This window comes from Trachypithecus francoisi, unplaced genomic scaffold, assembly GCF_009764315.1.
Source record: "Trachypithecus francoisi isolate TF-2019V2 unplaced genomic scaffold, Tfra_2.0 Lachesis_group1, whole genome shotgun sequence".
NCBI lineage: Eukaryota > Metazoa > Chordata > Mammalia > Primates > Cercopithecidae > Trachypithecus > Trachypithecus francoisi.
The window spans coordinates 42,356,110-42,375,474 of record NW_022681454.1 but is presented as its reverse complement, the minus strand read 5'-3'; the positions used below and the strand labels follow the sequence as shown (position 1 = coordinate 42,375,474).

The 19,365-nt window shown below is 37.6% G+C and overlaps 1 protein-coding gene across 4 annotated transcripts in view; it reads left to right on the top strand.

Annotated features, from left to right (window-relative positions):
• The window catches only part of ATP8A1 (ATPase phospholipid transporting 8A1), a 269,168-nt gene that overhangs the window by 244,496 nt on the left and 5,307 nt on the right, over positions 1-19,365 (top strand). For all 4 annotated transcript variants that reach the window (XM_033214110.1, XM_033214111.1, XM_033214109.1 and 1 more), the window contains 3 exons: positions 9,045-9,133; positions 9,851-9,943; positions 18,339-18,430. In XM_033214110.1, coding sequence (XP_033070001.1) covers positions 9,045-9,133; positions 9,851-9,943; positions 18,339-18,430 — 274 coding nt within the window. The remainder of the gene's footprint in view (positions 1-9,044; positions 9,134-9,850; positions 9,944-18,338; positions 18,431-19,365) is intronic.

Here is a 19,365-nt window from a genome sequence, read left to right as displayed (position 1 = left end):
CCAGACTACCCAAGATGTGCAGCTACTGAAGGATTCAGTGGCACTTCACCTCTTCATGCCAAGGTTCATATGAGCTTAGAATTTGTCTCTGGTTAAGGTACAAGGTAGCAAATTCACCACTTACTGCTAACCCAGGGATACTTGTGTACTACCCAGTTCAACCCCACACCCAACTACCATAATGAATTCAGACTGGAAAGCTCAGGCCTCTGAGAAAGAGTCCAACAACTTTATCACCTCTGCAGTGTCCCACTGTGGTATTTCACCAGCCTGGAACACAAAGACACTTTCAGAAGTGTTTGCAAGTTCAAATTCTAATGACACTTTTCAGTGTCTGAAAGCAGAGTTGATTTTGATGAGTCTATGTAGTTCCCATACATCAGTGGTAGCATTGCCAACAGAGGACTGTAGCATTCTACTGATAGATTTCTACCTTGCCATAAAAATATAGATATTGATATTGTGGATTTTAGCTTTCAAGATACTCTAGAGTATCTTTGCCATAAAAATATAGATGTTAAAGTTGTGGATTTCTCCAGTTTTCGGGGTATCCTAGAGTAAGTCTGGGGTCTCAGGTTTCATGAATAAGATCTTCTAGTCCACTGAGATTGGGTGGCTGAGAAAAGGAACTGGAGGAGGAAAGACTCTATTATGGGTAACTGAGATTAGATGAGATGGGGCTGAAATGGGAATACAGCAACACAGAATGCACCTTTTCCGAAGAGATACCTCGCTAATAGAGCATAGACAAAGCATTGTGGTACAGCAAGGAGGAAAGAGCCACAATGTGGTTGGAAAGATCAAGAAAACTTGTATGAAAAGAAACAGTACTTGCAAACTCGAAGCTAAGCATTGAAGATTTTTATTGATGATGACTTCACGAAGAAGATGCTTTCTGAGAAGACCAAAAGGGTTAACTGAGATATAGGAGGAGACAAGAGAAATTAAATGACCTCAGACCATGGCAGATAGGTTTTAAAAAGAGAAATGTGGGAGGTGTATATGTTTCTGGGAATCATGGTACAAATCATCTCTGAAGAGTTATACTACCAGGATGTTTCAGAGGAGTCGGAGCCAGAAAGAACCATTGACTTCTTGGATTTGACAAACTCCTCAGAAATACATGATGGATATGCCACTTTTGGAGTTTTCTCTAACTCGTTAACTCCCTTGGAAATGGCCTAAATCTTTAAAGATAAAATAGCCTTTTTACACAAAGGAAAATGAAAGGTTCCATTCACAGCAACAACAAGAAGAAACCTTAGCCAGTTATGTGAATGGTTAGTAGAAAGAAAACTAGAAATTTGACAAAAATGAGAGAAATATTTTAAAAGTTGAATAAATAAACATACCATGCTCTGAATAGAAGGATCATTAAATTGTCAGTTCTTCCCAATTTGTGAGCCATTTGGGGGAACAACAAAAAAAAAAAATACACCTTCTCCTCTTGATTGTAATCTAGCCTAGAAAAATAATTCTAAATGCAGAGAAAGAGATTAGAGTCTGAAAATAGAGGCATTATTATACTATTTTGAGTGCTTCTCATATCAGTGAAAATTAAAGTTTTTTCCTCTTTAAATTTTATAATAAAAACTTTTCAATAACTTAGTAATATATTAAATCAATAACATATTGCAACCAATATATGTCAAAGCACTATTCTAGTTTCTGGGAATACATCCATGAAAGAAAATCTCTGCCTTTGGGAGGTTATAACCTAGAGAAGAAAAACATACAAACATAAGTCTGTTATACAGCAGGCTGAGCTGTGTTAAATGCTCTGGAGGACTTGAGTGCAGGGGAGAGGATGGGGTGGGGTGCTGTTTTCAATGGGGTAATCACACAAGGCCTCACTGTACCTGGAGTGTTGTGACCAGGACCTGTGGCTATCTGGAAGAAAATTCCAAATGGAAATAGACAAATGCTGAGAGCCTGAAGACTGCAGAGTGGTGGAAGCTGAATGAGGGAGGGAGTGACTAGTAAAAGCACTATTATTCCTAACAAACTAATGCAGGAACAGAAAATTAAATACCACATGTTCTCACTTGTAAGCGGGAGCTAAATGTTGACACACAGACACATAGAGGGGAGCAACACACACTGGGACTGGGGCCCACCGGAGGGTGGAGGGTGGGAGAAGGGAGAGGATCAGGGAAAATAACTAAGCTCAATACCTGGGTGAGGAAATAATCTGTACATCAAACCCCCATGACTCAAGTTTACCTATGTAACCTGCACATGCACTCCTAAACTTAGAAGTTGGGGGGAAAAGGGCCCTAGCGAGCTGGCCTTAAGAGATAGGGCTGGGGCAGAACACCCAGGGCCATGAGGCAATTGTAAAGACTCTCGATTTTTCTCCAAGTCTCTGGAGGGTTGAGCCAGGGAGTCACGATCTGACTTCTAAAAGGACTACTCTGGGAGCTCTGTTGAGAATAGTATGTATGGGGAATAGGGAGGAGGCCAGGGGACCCCTAGCAGGCTGTTGTAGCACTCCAGACAGAAGATGATGGGGGCCTAGGCAACCATGGAAGGGTGTGTAGTGGGTAGATTCTGGATTTGGGGTGGGGAGAGGATTTGCTCTAAGAATTTTTTTTTTTGCTTTAAATGTTTTTGTTATGGCAGAACATAATATAATATTTATCATTTTAAGTGTCAATTCAGTGGCATTAAGTGTATTCACATTGTTGTGCAACCATCACCGCTGTCCATCTCTAGAACTTTTTCATCTTTCTCTACTGAAACCTCATACTTGTTAAACAATCCCCGTTCTCCTTTTCCCCAACCCCTAGCAGCCACCATTGGGCTTGCTGTTTCTGAATTTGACTATTCCAGGCACTGCATCTAAGTAGAATCACACATTGGTCCTTTTATGTCTGATTTTTTTTATTTGGCAAAATGTCTTCAGGGTTCATCCATGTTGTAAAGTGGGCCAGAATTTCATGTCTTTGAAAGCTGAATAATATTCCATTGTATGGATATGCCACATTTTCCTCATCCACTCATCTGTTAATGTTGTTTCCACCCTTTGACTATAGCGAATAGTGCTGCTCATGAACATTAGTGTATGGATTTTTTTAAGTCAAGCCAATAAGATTTGCCAGTAAATAGAATGTTCAGTTTGAAAGAAAAGGGGAAACAAAGATGACTCGAGTATTGTGGCCAGAGCAGCCAGAAGGATACACTTTGTATTTGTCTAGAGGAGGAAGACTAGGATTTTCTATTCTACTTCTTTTTCTTTAACTTAGCAAAGTGTTCATACTGTGTAGTTAATTAAAATCTTTGTTAATGCTGGCACTTCCTTTTCTTCCTGCCTATTCTACAGCTCTTCCTTACCTCCCCACAACCGCAAAAAAAAAAAAACATACAAAAAACACTTTTATTTCCAGGTATCATACCTTTCTTGGATTCATTGAAATACTTCTGATGATTCAGACTGGGGGGTGGGGATAGTTGAACATATTTAGCTTTTAATGCACATCCCTCAACCTTTAACAGAAAAGGCAACCTACATTGGAAAAGGATAGTCATGGAGCTGAATCAACTCCTCTCCCGAAAATACGTAATTATCTGGCAATAGAATAACTTCATGCCAGAACACAAGAAAACCAAGTAAACCATAACCACCACATCTCAAGAACAGGGTCCCCAGGCTCTGTTGTTTTTCACAGTTTCTGCAACACTAGGTTGTGAGAACATATTTATCCAGCAATTATTTATTGAACATCTGCTTGGTGGTTAAGCACTTGGATCGTGAGAATTAAGAGAACATATAGTCTAACAAGAAGATGAATGAGCAACTAGAAAATGGGTGACAGGTGCCAACACAACGAAAGCCCAAGTAGTGTCCTCTAACTGAGTCTAAGAAAGGAAAATTGAAGGACGAGAAGGCATCACAAGTGCAAAGGCCCGAGGACAAGAGTGAGCATGGGCGCCTTCCAGGGACTGAAACACATTATGTGTAGCAAGAGATGGGGCTGGCTTGAGAGGTGATATTGGGAAAGTAATCAGAAGTCAGATAGGAAAGGTCTTGAAATTGTATTAAAGATTTTGTATTCTATTCTGAGGACATTCTGAAGCCACGGAAAGGGTTTAATCCAGCAACTGCTAATATCGAATTTGCCTTTTGGAAATATCTCTGGCTGTAGTGTGAACAGCTAGAAGCAGAGTATTTCTGAAGTCAGTACAGCTAGGAGGACAGGCAAATTTTTGGGACTGGGATAAGCATGGCAAAGTTGACCAGAGATGGATGAATCTGAAGATGCTAAAGCACAACAGAACCCAGTGAAATATTGGCCGTAGGGTAAAAAAGCCAATTCAGGAATAGGGGCCAGGTTTCTCTCTTGGGCTGCCAGGGATGACACCACTCCCTGAATACCTTGTACCAAGGAAGAGCAAGCAGCCTTTGGAGGGAAGACAGTGTGTGTTCAGTGTGGGATGTGTGAGGTTTGAGGTGCCTGTGTGACCCACAAGTTAGGAGCTCAATAGTCTAGCCTGTGCTTCAAGTTCAGGTGAGAAATCTAAGCCACAGGTGATTAGTGGCTGATTTCCATATGGATGATGATACAAACTGCAAACCCTTCCAAGGAGGGTGTTTGTATGCTAACAGAAGGCTCCTGGGAGAATACCAGGGTAGTTTACCTTTCCCTCCAGGACTCTTCTAAACTATCAGTCTTCTGATCATTATAATCTGTGAACAGCATCTTCACAGCTTGGATAACATTCTGACTGAGGGATGCACATTTGCCTAATGAGCCACATAGTGCCCTGTTAGCTTTAACTAGTATTTTGTTATTTAAAACAACCCACAACGAATATTTGCATTCCCCAAAATTAGTCGTGTGCATGTTTGTAAGAAGGATGTGGGGGAAGGTGTTCCATAATCAATCAATACCTTTAGGAAACCTTGGTTTTAAAAACTATTCAGTAGGGTGCTTTACTCTGACTTCTTGAAGCCTTACACTGCTCTGCGCTGTGACTTTCCAAGAGGATGCTGCTGTGGTTTCTTTTCGCCTTTATTAAACCTCTGGCAATGGGCGCTTGTGGGGGATGCTTTCAGGACTAGCAACCACAGGACAGTTTCATGAGATACTGATAAGCAAAAGCTGGCCTTCATTTTAACACATAGTTCCGAAATTGAATTATTGAATTAAAAGGAATAAATGTTTGTGGTGTTGGTGCACATGGCCAAATACCTTTTCCAAAGGCTAGTTCATTGGTGGTGGGAATATAAATTGCTACAAATACCTGTTCCACCATACACCACTCACTCCACCAAACTGATGGTGAATTTTTAAAATCGGATCTAGTTTGTCAGTGTTTCTCTAGGACTGCAGAGTGACTCGACACTTTTCCATGTCATTGATTACTTGCTGCTGCTTTTATGAATACCTTTCCAGGTCTATTGCCTATCTCTTGAGATTGAAGCTATTCTTATGAAGATAAATGGGCTATTTTTCTGATCAGATAGTAACCTAGAATTTCATGTATTTGTAGTAGTCATTCAGTTTTTTATTGTTTACTTTTTTAGCTATGTTTGTTTGAACATGTGGAAGTTCTGCGTTTTCGTAAATCAGTTCTTTAAAGCATCCTTTCATAGTTTTTTTCACTGTTCTTAAGCTCTGAAAGCCTTTTATATAAAGCTTTGTCCAGACGCTTAATAAATAGTCACTTCTTGGTTTTTTTGTTGTTGTTGTTTCCAACATTAACACAACCACTCTGGAAGTTATTCGTTTCTCTTGCTGCAGTCCCCTCCAAAAAAAATGTTTTGAAGCACTATTTTCTGGATAATTTTCCCTTCCAAAATTAATATACTATGCCGGCGTAGTCAATAATTTTTATGACAAAATTATTTTTCTCCATTTCCTAAATTGGCAAATTGAGATGAATGGCACTTTATTAGGGATCTCTTACTTTGGCCTATGTTTCATCATTGCATTTTAAAATAGCAGATAAGACAAGCATATGTTGTAATACTATTGAGATGAAAATCATAAAATTTATAAATTGATTTACAGTTAATTTGATATTGTCATAAACATTTTCTTCCATGAAGCTCATGGGACAGATCACTGGAAAAAAACCAGAGACTAGAGCATTGAAAGAAACCGGACAATTGAAATGAAGAAAGTTTGTTAATAATCAATGTTATGCAGCCAGTTTACAAACATTATTGAGTTTAATTCCTACAATCTACTGTACAGCTGAGGAAACTGAGACTGAGAAGTTTCTTCTCGAGTGTCTAATTAGCCGGGAAGGACTGTGCCAGGACCACTTCCAGGCCTGTCACCTAACCTGCTCCAACTGGGGTCCATGGAGACAGTCTTAGAGTTCGGCAGAGGGCCTTCTGTTTTAGGTGTCTATACATTTCCATGAGTAAGAGTCGCAGCATGCCACTCTGATATTAATAGTGTAAACACATAGAGGTAGACTGAAGAACCATACCGTTAGTTTGTAGGCAGGTGGCACACTTGAATTCTCTCTCCTATGAGACTGAACTTGGGCACATTGAAGGTGAAGAAGGGTTTCTGTCTTATATGGGAACGTAGGTGCTAACAGATCATGCCATTGTGGGTCAGAAGATAAACCCGTCTTATCCGTCATGCCCCTTGGCTTGGCCAAATACACATAAACTGGTATTTTCTCAAACGTTTGTTCTCTGAAAGTTCACATAGAAATTTCAGAACAAGTTCTCTTCTGCAAGTTGCGTTTTCAGGCAGTGTTGGTTTATTTTTGAAGCCGCAGTGGTTCGATTTTGAGCCAGCATCACTCTGCAGAGACAAGCAGTTGCTTGTTCGCCACACAGGGCCTGTGCCCTCCTATTACCAGCTTTGCAGCTTCCTCAGCTGATCCCTTCTCAAGGCCCCCGGGAGCCACTTTTGTGGCAGATTCCATTTGGTTTCACAGCGCCTCGAGAAGGGGCAGCGGGGGCCACTTGGCCTGGTGCACCAGTCTCCCACATTAGGAGCAATTTGCAAACCGCTCTCGGGGGGAGCCGGAGCTCGGCCGGAACAGGCTGCTGCTGTTACCACCATTGTCTCAGGATCCCTTCGCCTTTTCCCAGCTGACCTGCCTGCGAGTGGGGAAATGTGAAAAGTTAGAGACAAAACTGGTTTCTTCAGAGTGAGGGGGAGCTTTCTTATACAGAAAGGAAGGAAATACCTCTGTGGGATTTTATTTTTCCCCCCACTTCATCCAAAAAATACAAAGAGACTCTCTGTCTTTAATGCGAATGTCGGCTTTAAATCTTTTAGGTTTGGATTAACTCTGCAAAAGAAAAAAAAATCTGACAGGCTTTCAGATATGACGCAGAAAAACTTTTTTCCCCTCAATTCATGTTGTTCATTTGTAAAGCCAAGGGCTGGTGGACTGAATGGTGGGGCGCCAGTCACTCCTCCGTTCATCGTTAGCATCACAATGGTCAGAATTAGCAGCCTTGAATCTCCACCACTTTTGCGTTTTCCATCGGTGGACATTTAATACAAGGTGGTGAAGGCAAGAGTAAATCCTCCTCTTGCCCCCCGCCCCCCACCAAATTAAAATATATTAAAATTAAGCCAAGTAAATGTGGTATTTTCAGTTACATGCCTTGGAATTCTTACCTTGCCTTTCCCCCCAGAAGGGGAAAGAAATTGGTTTTTTACAGTTGTTACCTTACTAGAAAGCTTCTTTCAATCTAAAGAAAATCCACTGACTTGATAGACATTTCCTATTACACAGTTATTGTTGGTTTTCACCATTGAGGATGTCAGCAAACATGTCAAAGATCATGTTTTGCTTATTAAATAAAGTGACTTTTATGTGAATATTTTTCATCTTGTTGGTGTCTCAAATAATGGTGCTATTTCATTGAATCTATGTGGCAAAACATTTTCTGGAATTTTTTGTAATAGCATGTTTTTATTTTAAAAGTATTCAGAGCTGTTCACTTCTACATAGCGAAAAATCTTAGCTTCCCTGCACCTACGGTCTGTATCGATTCGCTCATATCAATGCAGAAAAAATTTAAACAGCGGTTCCTAGTCCTTAATGGAGAGTCAAAATGAATAGGTAATCTGAAATATAATTTAAAATTAGAAATCTTTATGTTTGATAAGGACTGATTGATTAGGACTATTTATGTGTAATTGTGAAATTGCCTAGAATCATTAAACTCTAGGTTATTTTTAATTCCTGAACCATACCTGATTTTTTTTTTTAAATTTTGCGTGATTTTTAGTGGAATCTAAATGCGTGTGTTGGCTGGCTACTTTTTAGTGGAATTAGAACAATACCTTTATGGATTTAAATAGGTACTGAAAATTTCCTCTTGATAAAAAGATTAAAAGAAGTGAAACCAAAATGTTTCTTTTGCTTTTATTGTATAATACTATTCCTTTTAAGTTCTGTGTAATCTAATTATATTACAGATATTTTTTATTATAATGGCAAGTAAATAATAGAATTTGTTACTTTTTAAATTACAGAATCATTTTTTTTTTTGCAACTCAAAAGGCTCCAATACAGCAATTTGGTATTTATTACAAAGAAATTATTAAAGTTAATTTTAATACACTTTTATTTGGCTTTTACATACAAGATATTTGGTTTGACTTTAGCAATAACAGGTATGCACCAATACTTGTTATATAAATTGATGAACAAAAATTAATATTATTACTACCTAATGTTAGCCAAAAATAGTCAAATTGTTGTTTTTGTAGGTATCTTAATTTGATTATACTGTAGTCATGATTTATCTGGATGATTTTTTAATATCCCATAATTTTACAAAAGTAATTTTCATTTGCCAGAAATAATAAATTTAGTTTCTAATTATGATTTATTTTACACCATATATTATTATGAGTTTAATCCAGAGTGTATTTTAAATGTGTTCAAAGATTTATTTTGATATTCTAAGTTAATTTCATAAGTTCGAATTCAGAGTTGTTTACTGTCTTACAGAATGATATTCTTAAGATTGTTTTACTTAAAATTACATAAAAACTAAACAGGAATCATGTATTTTGGTTTTAAAGTAATGTTTTTTCTGATGATTTGCACAGGCAGCCATGTTGTTCAGTTCTGGAGTCTTTTGGATGGGCTTGTTATTCATCCCTGTGGCATCTCTTCTCCTTGATGTGGTGTACAAGGTGTAAGTATATACTCGGTTACATATGGAGAAATATAGATGCATATTCATCCTCAGATTTCTCTCTTCGTAACGTCAACTCAAGCATGTAGAGCTTGCAGGAAAGGGACTGGTAATATTGCTTAATTTTAAATAAGAAAGGGGTGATTCAGGAACTAGAAAACTAGTTAAAAGATGAAATGAGTAGTAAAGCAGGTAGTTTCAGTTAACAGAGAAAAGTAAATGGCACTGGAGAAATTTACATCAGGAAGTACGTTTTTTAGAAACAGCCCCAAAACTCGTATAAAAGTAGAAGAAAAATTGTACTATTTCCAAACACACTTTTTATTATAAGAAGAAATGTTTTGCTTGCCTGATTCCAAACATACATAAAATATAAAATGAAAGAAAAGAAAACCTTACTAATTTTTTTCGAGGGTTACAAATTTTTAAATCTTATCTCTTCTCACAAAAAAGTTAGCATTTAATTTAATTGCATGATATTTATTTAAATAACTATGGGAGTTTCAGTATTGTAAACCTAAACCATCATTTATTTTAAAACTGTAATTTCATATTAATTTTCAAAAGTATGGTAATTTTTAAGATTCTGTTGAAAAACTGCTTGTACTCTTGTTACTGTTGTACTTTATCAATAGCATGATAATAAACCAGACATCTAGTTTTGTAAAGTCTCCACAGGAGTATTTCCATGCAAATCCCTTTTTTTTCTTTTTGCAGTATCAAGAGGACTGCTTTTAAAACATTAGTCGATGAAGTTCAGGAGCTGGAGGCAAAATCTCAAGACCCAGGAGCAGTTGTACTTGGAAAAAGGTAAAAACACAGTGAATATATTCTTTTCCAAATGAACTTTAAATTTATCTTGTACAAGTGGTTGCAAATAAGTGATAAGACTTGTACTTATCAACATCAAGCTGGCAGTGTCATTGACAGGTTTGGGAATCAGAGACATGTCGGTTTAAATCAAATCTGTCGCTTTCTAAACTGTGTGCCCTTGGCCACGTTACTTAATCCTACTGAGCCTCGATTTCCTCATCAATAAAATGGGGACAATAATACCTACCTCATGGTTAATTGTAAGAGTTGAATAAAGTATTATGAAGAACTTAGCATAGTGTGAAGTCTTTAATGAGCATTAAATAAATGGTAGTTACAAACATTATTGTATTATCAAACTGCAAGAGAAGAAAAAGACTTTTAACTTGAAATAGTATCCATAATAAAATAGTATGTAATCAGCCGGGTGCGGTGGCTCACACCTGTAATTCCAGCACTTTGGGAGGCCGAGGCAGGCAGATCACAAGTTCAGGAGTTCGAGATCAGCCTGACCAACACTGTGAAACCCCATCTCTACTAAAAATACAAAAATTGGCCAGGCATGATGATGGGCGCTTGTAATCCCAGCTACTAAGGAGGCTGAGGCAAGAGAATAGCTTGAATGCAGGAAGTGGAGGTTGTAGTGAGCCAAGATCAAGCCACTGCACTCCAGCCTGGGCAATAGAGTGAGACTCCATCTCAAAAAAAAAAAAAAAGTATGTAATCAAAATCACAGTTTGATATAAGGCAAATTACCTTATATAATTGCATTTGTGGTTCAGTAGTTACTAGGAACTGATGTAGATGTGTATCATACATGAAGTGAATTATGTATCGCAAGTTCTCTTCCTTTCCACCAACCCCTCCAAAAAAATCAAAGTTAGAAAGCTAATCAAATCCACTAAATTCACAAAGCATCATAAGAAAGAAATTAAAATTAGTTGCAGTCTATAATAAAAGACAATTATGAAGATAGTAGCAGGAATTTATTTTTTCTTCATTTTTATCATACTAAAGTAAGCTGAAGTTTTGGCTAAACTGTAGGAAATATTTTACCCTAGTATATGTTACCTTAATCACGATTCACTGTTGGTATTCATTTTGACACAATGGAGTAGGTGTCAGAACTCAGTGAGACCTTGGCTTCCAGCTCTCTTGCTCTCATACTGAAGGAACACATCACACACCAGTGTGTGCCACTTTTTTTGAAAATAATAGCACTGAGCTTTGTTGAGCACTCACTACGTGCCAGGTACTTCCCTTGCATTTTATGTGTACTATCTCACTGAATCCCAGTAACAACCCTATACAGATCCATCATCTCCATTTTTTTCCAGGTGAGGAAACTGGGGCTTCGAGAGGTGAAGTTCCCAAAATTATTAGTAACATATCTGGGCCTGGAGTCCATGCCAACTGATCCCAGATCTCCTGTTCTGAACCATTCACAATTCTGCCTCCTTTTGCTACTTGTTCAAAAATATAATAGAGCTGCAAAAACAGACTACTACTAACTTGACAAAGTACTTAACCTCTGACTCAGCATCCCAATGTACAGGATGGGAATGATAATACCTACTTTCAGGGTTGTGTCCTCCTCCCTCCACCTTTTTCTTCATCTAAAAATTGGCATCACAGGATTCCTCATAGGAAATTACCTATTCCATTACCTGGCAGTTGGTCAGTAAATTCAGCTAGTAAATTAATTATGTCAGTTCTCTTTCTCCAGCAATAAAAAGAATACAGTAAGAGTTCTAGCTCATGAAATTGTGAATAAAACAATGTATTCATAATTATTAGGGAAAGGCCACTGTTAATACTGTTACTATCCTTAGTAGTACATTTCCAGATTCGTAAGTGTGTTAATAAAATCACATTAAGCCCTTCCACGTGATACTTCCACGTGATACCACGTGATACTTTGCCTTTTTGTTGTCTACCGGTGACCTCTATTCATAAATCAGGGCAATGTAATGACCCCCAGGTCCTAAACATTCAGTGAGTCTGTAATATATGTAGCTCCTTCCATTAAATAAAATGAGCCAGAGAGCCCAAAAAGGAAAGAAGTGAATTCCAGCATAAATGACCACCAACTTCTCCATAGGACATGCATCAGATAAATTCCCTGCTGCTGCCTGGCTCATTTGCCTAAAATAGCTCTATAGCTTTTTCTAAGAACTCAGGAATGTGTTAGCTATCAGCTGAATACCACAGACAAAAACCCTGGACCAGCATGTACTCCATGTTGCCATTTCCGCCCACTGCTGATCAGAAGGTTAATGATGAGTGTAACCATAGTGGCTTCCTGCTAGATGGCAGATGCCCAGAGGAGGGAGGCAAGGGAAAAATCTGTGAAAGGAGAAAAATAGCAACTGGATGGAAACATCTTCATGCTTAAAGTAATGGCACCCTAAGGTTAAAGAATCATTGGATTGGCCGGGCGCGGTGGCTCAAGCCTGTAATCCCAGCTCTTTGGGAGGCCGAGGCGGGCGGATCACGAGGTCAGGAGATCGAGACCATCCTGGCTAACAGGGTGAAACCCCGTCTCTACTAAAAAATACAAAAAACTAGCCGGGCGACGTGGCGGGCGCCTGTAGTCCCAGCTACTCGGGAGGCTGAGGCAGGAGAATGGCCTAAACCCAGGAGGCGGAGCTTGCAGTGAGCTGAGATCCGGCCACTGCACTCCAGCCTGGGCGGCAGAGCGAGACTCCGTCTCAAAAAAAAAAAAAAAAAAAGAATCATTGGATTGATTTTACCCCCTGGATTATTTTAGGAATCTAAGAGAATGAGATTGATTTCAGATTTCAAAAAAAGTTCGCAAATTTTTTTTTTTTTTGAGACAGTCTCGCACTGTCACCCGGGCTGGGGTGCAATGGCACGATCTCAACTCACTGCAACCTCCACCTCCCAGGTTCACACAATTCTCCTGTTTCAACCTCCCGAGTAGCTGGGATTACAGGCACACACCATCACACCCAGCTAACTTTTTGTATTTTTAGTAGAGACGGGGTTTCACTATGTTGGCCAAACTGATCTCGAACTCCTGACCTCATGATCCACCCGCCTCGGCCTCCCAAAGTGCTGGGATTACGGGCATGGGCCACTGCACACAGCCAAAAGTTAGCAAATTTTATATCTACATTATCAAAAGGGAAGAAACTGTGATTCTTGTGAATTCTAATGATACCGGACTTTCTTTGGTTCCGAAACGCCATGTTATTTTATATCTCCCAGTCTTCGCATTTGCTCTTCCCCTGTTTGGGAGCCAGTACCCCTCTTACAGACTAGGCACTCCAATTTTCAGCTTTCCAAACCCAATGTAGAAGTGGTTTTTCCAACTGTGCACATACACAATATATAATTCCTAGTCTACTGTCTCTGTACTTTTATACTCTGTTTATACTCTGTGTAAACTTCTGTTGGTACACTGATCGCATTGCATTATAAAAATTTACTCTATGTATGTTTTTTTCCCCTACTAGATTGAGCTTCTAGAGAGGCCCATGTCTTAGCCATAGCTGCAGCCCAACACCTGGTACAGCACCAGGAACTTAGTAGCACTCAATAAATACTTGTTGAGTGAATGAACAGAATAGTTAAGAGAATAAACTAAAGAATGGACGAAAAAAAGAGTGGACAAAAGGATTGCTGAGTAGGAGAAAGAATTGTTGAATTGATAGTTGACCTGTGGGCTGTGAAACAGAAATCTGATTCATAAAAACATAGAATTGTAGAATTTGTACTTCCTAGACTAGGTAATATCCAAAGCAACCATCTTTACTTTTTTTCATACAGTGATGCAGTTCTTAAGAAAGATCTTGTGAGTTGATCATCCCCAATTGTTTTAATCTTCACTACGTATGACTATTAAACTCAAGTCATGTATAAAATGCAAATGTCAGAAAAACAATAAATTGTAAGCACTTAAGGAAGACTAATATTTACGATAATTTCTCATCTTCATTTTCAAAAATAAAACATCTTGGTTAAAACAGCCATTTTTAGTAGAAATAGTATGCCACCTACCATATTACCCTGCAAATTAGATTCATTTTATTACATTTTAGGGGAAACATATGTTTAATCAATCTAAGTATGTTCTAAATATGCATGCTTTTGAGCCATGGGTTATGGTAGAAATAAATGTAAGTCTACAATGGTGAGAGAATAACCTAAACCTTACTCCTGAAGGTTTAAAATAACCCAAACCTTGCTGCCTCGTGACCTCTACCAAAGTCCATGTAAGGAGCTGAGTTCTTAAGAACTAAAGAAAAACTGTCCACTGGAGAAAAATAAAATGGAAATTGTACTTTAAAAAAATAAAATAACCCAAATCTTAGTCCTGAACATTTAAACCTTATCCAAAAGTTTACAGTAAGAAATTATGGACACTGTGGGCTCATTGGAGGCAGGACAGTTATTTTTGGATATCATTGGAGTATGTGTGAAGCAATGCATTTTATAGACAGGCAAATATAATAATGAGACTCATAATTCTTTTATATTTCTTACTGTAGACATTAGCCAGCATATCATCATTGGCCATTACTAAATAGAATTTTAGCCTAGGATCTTCAGGTCAGTCCTCACTGATTTGCCTGGCACTACCATTTGGCCATTGTTTACAGCTTTTGCATGCAGGGACAGTAGGGAATATGAGATGTCAGAGAACTCAGTGGTGTAGATGGTGACAGTTCTCTCTCTAACCTTTCTGATGTATTGTTCATCTTCATGAAAAGCAGTTTTAATATTGCTCCAGAACTAGTAGAAAGGAAATTTTATTTCTCAGTGTTCACACTAGATTTTATATCAGTGTGACTTAAATACTTTGGTGGGGATTGAGGACACAGGGATCTGTCAAATGTTTCCTTCAGCCTTCTCTCATCACCGTGGTAATGGTTCTGTCCAACATTCGGAAAGAAAAGTGACAGAACATTGAAATGTTTTCAGCTCCAGGGCAGAGGTTAGGCCTGTTATATTCATTGTTTGTTTCCCCACCACCACAGCTACCCTAGTGTAGGACAGCTATCACATGCTATACATTAAACATTCCATGAATGAATACTTACTTTTTGGAGATTTATTTTAATGAGTCAACCTAAATAGCTTACCAACCCAATATATAGACAAATGCAAATTTATTCCTCTTCAAGTTTCCCACTGAAAATTCCTTAAGACAACACATTCCAGAACTGTAAATTGCTTTTTTTACCAACACCGACATTTTTTAGTATTTGTAAGTGAAATATATATATAATATATATATATATATTTTTTTTTTTTTTTTTTTGAGACGGAGTCTCGCTCTATCACCCAGGCTGGAGTGCAGTAGCGCGATCTCGGCTCACTGCAAGTTCTGCCTTCCGGGTCCATGCCATTCTCCTGCCTCAGCCTCCCGAGTAACTGGTACTACAGGCACCCACCACCATGCCCAGCTAATTTTTTTTTTTTTTTTTTAGTAGAGATGGGGTTTCACGATGTTAGCCAAGATGGTCTCGATCTCCTGTGAAATATTATTTTAAACATGTTATCTTTACATTCACTGCCACCAATTATTTAAATTGCAATATTTTAGTGGGTTTGGAAATAAGGTAACAATATTTGGTAGTACTTGTATGATTGCATTAAACAAACTCAAAATTACATAGTTCGGTATGTAAATGAAAGACTATAGAAGACTGCGTAAAACTGCTAGTCAAGAGTTGTGAAGAAAATGTAGTTTTAGTGAGAAGGTATCTTTAGTGTTTTTTTTTTTTTTTTTTTTTTTTTTGTCTTTTCACACTGTGTTAAGCTGTTCCACTAAAACTGAACTTTTAATAGCTCTATTAGCATAAGCATATTTTATAATGTGCCTTAGTGGTAATATCAGTACCTATAAACATTGATGGCCCAGAATTGCATAAACATTGAAATGAGTAGTTCCCCAAAGGTGTAAGATAAGACTAGAGAAGTACAACTCATCATCACTTATTTATTTAGCAACCTCCTGTGAATGGCATTTATATTCTGAAGGAGGGACTCTGCTCTACGGGACTAAAGCAAGAAGTTCAAAGTAGCTAACGAAAAACAAAACAACAAAAATCTAGCCATTTTCTTAGTAAAGAGGGAGAATGAGAACATTATAAATTAAAACTCATGTGCAGCAACAGACATCTCACCTTGCACTTACATTGACTAGAAACCAAGGCATCAAAAATACTCCTTACCAAGTACCTTTTGTTTGGTGATGATCTCTGTTCCAGTTGATGTTTTATAATAAATTCTCAGGATCTTGGGGGTAAAGGTGGGAGGACCCAGCATTTGTTGAGTGCTTCCTAAGTGTCATTGTGCTGACAGCTCCCTGCATCCTCACAGTCTGCCTGAGAGTTAAGTACTGCCCTCCTGTTACATAGGAGATGACTGAGAAAGGCTTGCCGGTGGTGACACAGCTAATAAGCAGCCGACCCAAAATTAAACCAAAGCACTACTCCAGAGCCCATGCTCCTTCCTGAGTAATGTGCTTCTTTCTTAAGAGACTTTCTTACTGCTTTGTTTTAATGCTGTACGTTAACTTGATATAAAAGAAGATCTAAGTGAAAGCCTTTATATGAACTTGTACAAAACGGAATTATGTTACCGTATGTGTTTCAGTTGCTATAATATGAAAGATTAAATTCTCATGTCTGCCTTCTTACCATTTTAATATTGTAATATTAAAGTATTATACATTTAGGAAGGCCAGCCTGAAACCTGGAAAATGTCTTTTGGGAAGAAGATGCTGCATAATGATACGTAGCCATCCTCTAGTCTCCCGTAGTCACTTCAGTTTGAAACACCAAAGACTTTCCAGCACCCCATCCACAAGGCTCTGCTAAGGAAATCAGACCACCTGCTGCTAAAGCTGCGACTTCCTCAAAGCAGTTACATATTTTAGTGTCCCTTAGGGTCCATAGGTCTGTAATGCTAGATCATTTAAAGAGTAGAGTAAGAAAGCAACTCTGTAAAAATGGCCCTTTCTCATTTCTCATATCTGTTTATTTCACTGACAGAGCCAAGTTTTACAACTATTTGCAGAACTGCTGGAGTTTTAGATTAATTAGTTTTCTTGCCTTCATGTAGCTCATTTCCAATGACAATAAAAATATGTCTGATAATACCAACTAACCTCCCTAGACTTTAAAATATATCTGTGGAAGATTACTACAAATGTCAACATTTCTAAATATTTTTTCTTCGGTTTTTGCCTAAATGTTTGCATAACTCATTTACACAATGAGTTCATTTTGCAGAGGATCCTTTTTTTTGTATATGATATTGTTTCATTTCAGGGTCTCAGAAAAATTGGCAAAATACAGAGCTAACATAACACAGCGATTTAACTAAAGCTTTTATAGTGGGAAAAACACAACATGGAAATTTTTCAGCTGAATCAGTTCCACTTATTAAAATTGCATAAACATTTGCTGCAACACATATGGATTACTTATTTGTTTCTCATGCCTATTATGTTCTTTAATATCAAAACAAAATTTTATAAATCAAACAATGAAGAAATGGCATGATTTGGAAGATTGATGATGTCTTTAAGTACATTTCAGAATTATTACTCAACTTCATATATTCAACAAATGTATTTGAGTTTCTACTGTGTGAAACACTTTTATGTGAAGTTGGGGGAGAAGATGCCTTATTTTTTACAATGCGCTTTTAGAAGTTACATAATTACTTATCTGGATTTGTATCTGAGGAGACAACTATTCTAAATACTCATTGAAAAATACTTTCCTTGTCATTTCACCTATCATAATCATTTTTTCCGAAAATAGTTTATTTTAAAATAAAATTAAGGAACACATGTCATACCATATTAGTGGTAGTAAAATTTTTCTAGTTAAAAAGTCTATGAAATGTCTTCTTTGTATAATGTTAGTTAATATTTACTTTAGTTAATATTTTTAAAAATATTTTGCACTAAAATGTGCCCAATAGGAAAAAATAGTAATAATTAATTTTTTTCATTCTAAAAATGCCATGCTTAGAATATATGTAGTAAGTTTTTAGAAATGAATAACACTACTGATGTTTTGTATTTTTTGTTTTAATTGTGTTGTACTGGCTCTGTGTTGCCATTTGACTTAAATATAACTGAGTAGGGGGTGGTGAGGAGATCTTACTTTTTACTGAGAGAAGGATTATTGGGGACAAAACTCCTCAGGGAGAAAATGGCCTCAAACGTCTGTCTAAATACTTGAAATCTCATTTGCTATCTGAGAAAATAGTGTAAAAAGAATCACTAGGCTACGGATTTCTCAAGCCATCTTTTGTTTAAGTCTAACTCTCTTTGGTGGTCCTGTGGGCACACTGGGGTCTCTGCCGAGTTGATAATTCATTTCACATGTTTGCACCTGCTCTGCAGCCTGACCGAGAGGGCGCAACTGCTCAAGAACGTCTTTAAGAAGAACCACGTGAACTTGTACCGCTCTGAATCCTTGCAACAAAACCTGCTCCGTGAGTATTTGAGTTTCTTATTTTTAAAGAAATTCTCTGCCATTACTGTATCATAGCATTTATACAATATCCTAACTTTAGGGATATTTATTTAAAACTAACGTCTAAGACAAGTTTTGCATATTTGCAACCTGTAAATAACAGAAAATCCATTGGTCAGAACCATTTCACCTTTAACAGAAGAGATAGTTAATTTTAAAATCTTGTTGTTTCAGTTTAAGAAAAACAGTATTTCTACATTCCTTGCTTCCTCAAATCTTTTTCTTTAAAGCCAGTAAATCTTAATTCTTAAAAGCTGCCCCTGTCTTGTTATCTTTTCTACTTGAATAACTTTGCAAGAGCCTTTCAGCTTTCATGCAACACAAGGAAACATATATTTTCCCCTCAGAAACATTTATGAATATTTAGAGTTGTAAGAAATTATTAGATATTGTGCCCTCTTAACATTTCAAGATCTAAAAACGAATATAAAATGTAAAACCTGATAGTAAACGTATTTGTGTGAGTAATATATCTTTTGTTTCATGTTGTTTCCACATATAATTTATTTTCACTTACATATACTCATGTCTAATGCTTTTGCTCTTTATACTTCAAGAGGCCTTTTCTAAAGATGTGATCCCTTTGGGGGCCATTCCTTATCCCCATGCCGTGTTGGAGCGTGAGTGAGTTTATTTGTGATGCTTAGGGCCAAGGGTAATGTCCTCTGAAGGAAGGAGACCACTTGCCACCATTAGCAGCTATTTGTGTTTATCGCCTTCTCCTCACCTTTTTAAATTGACAAATAATAATTGTCTATATTTATGGAGTACAAGGTGATGTTTTGATGTACAATTGGCCCTTTCTAGCTGTGGGTTCCGCATCTGTGGATTCAACCCACTGTGAGTCAAATATATTCAAGGGGGAAAAAAATTCACAAAATTCCTAAAAGCGAA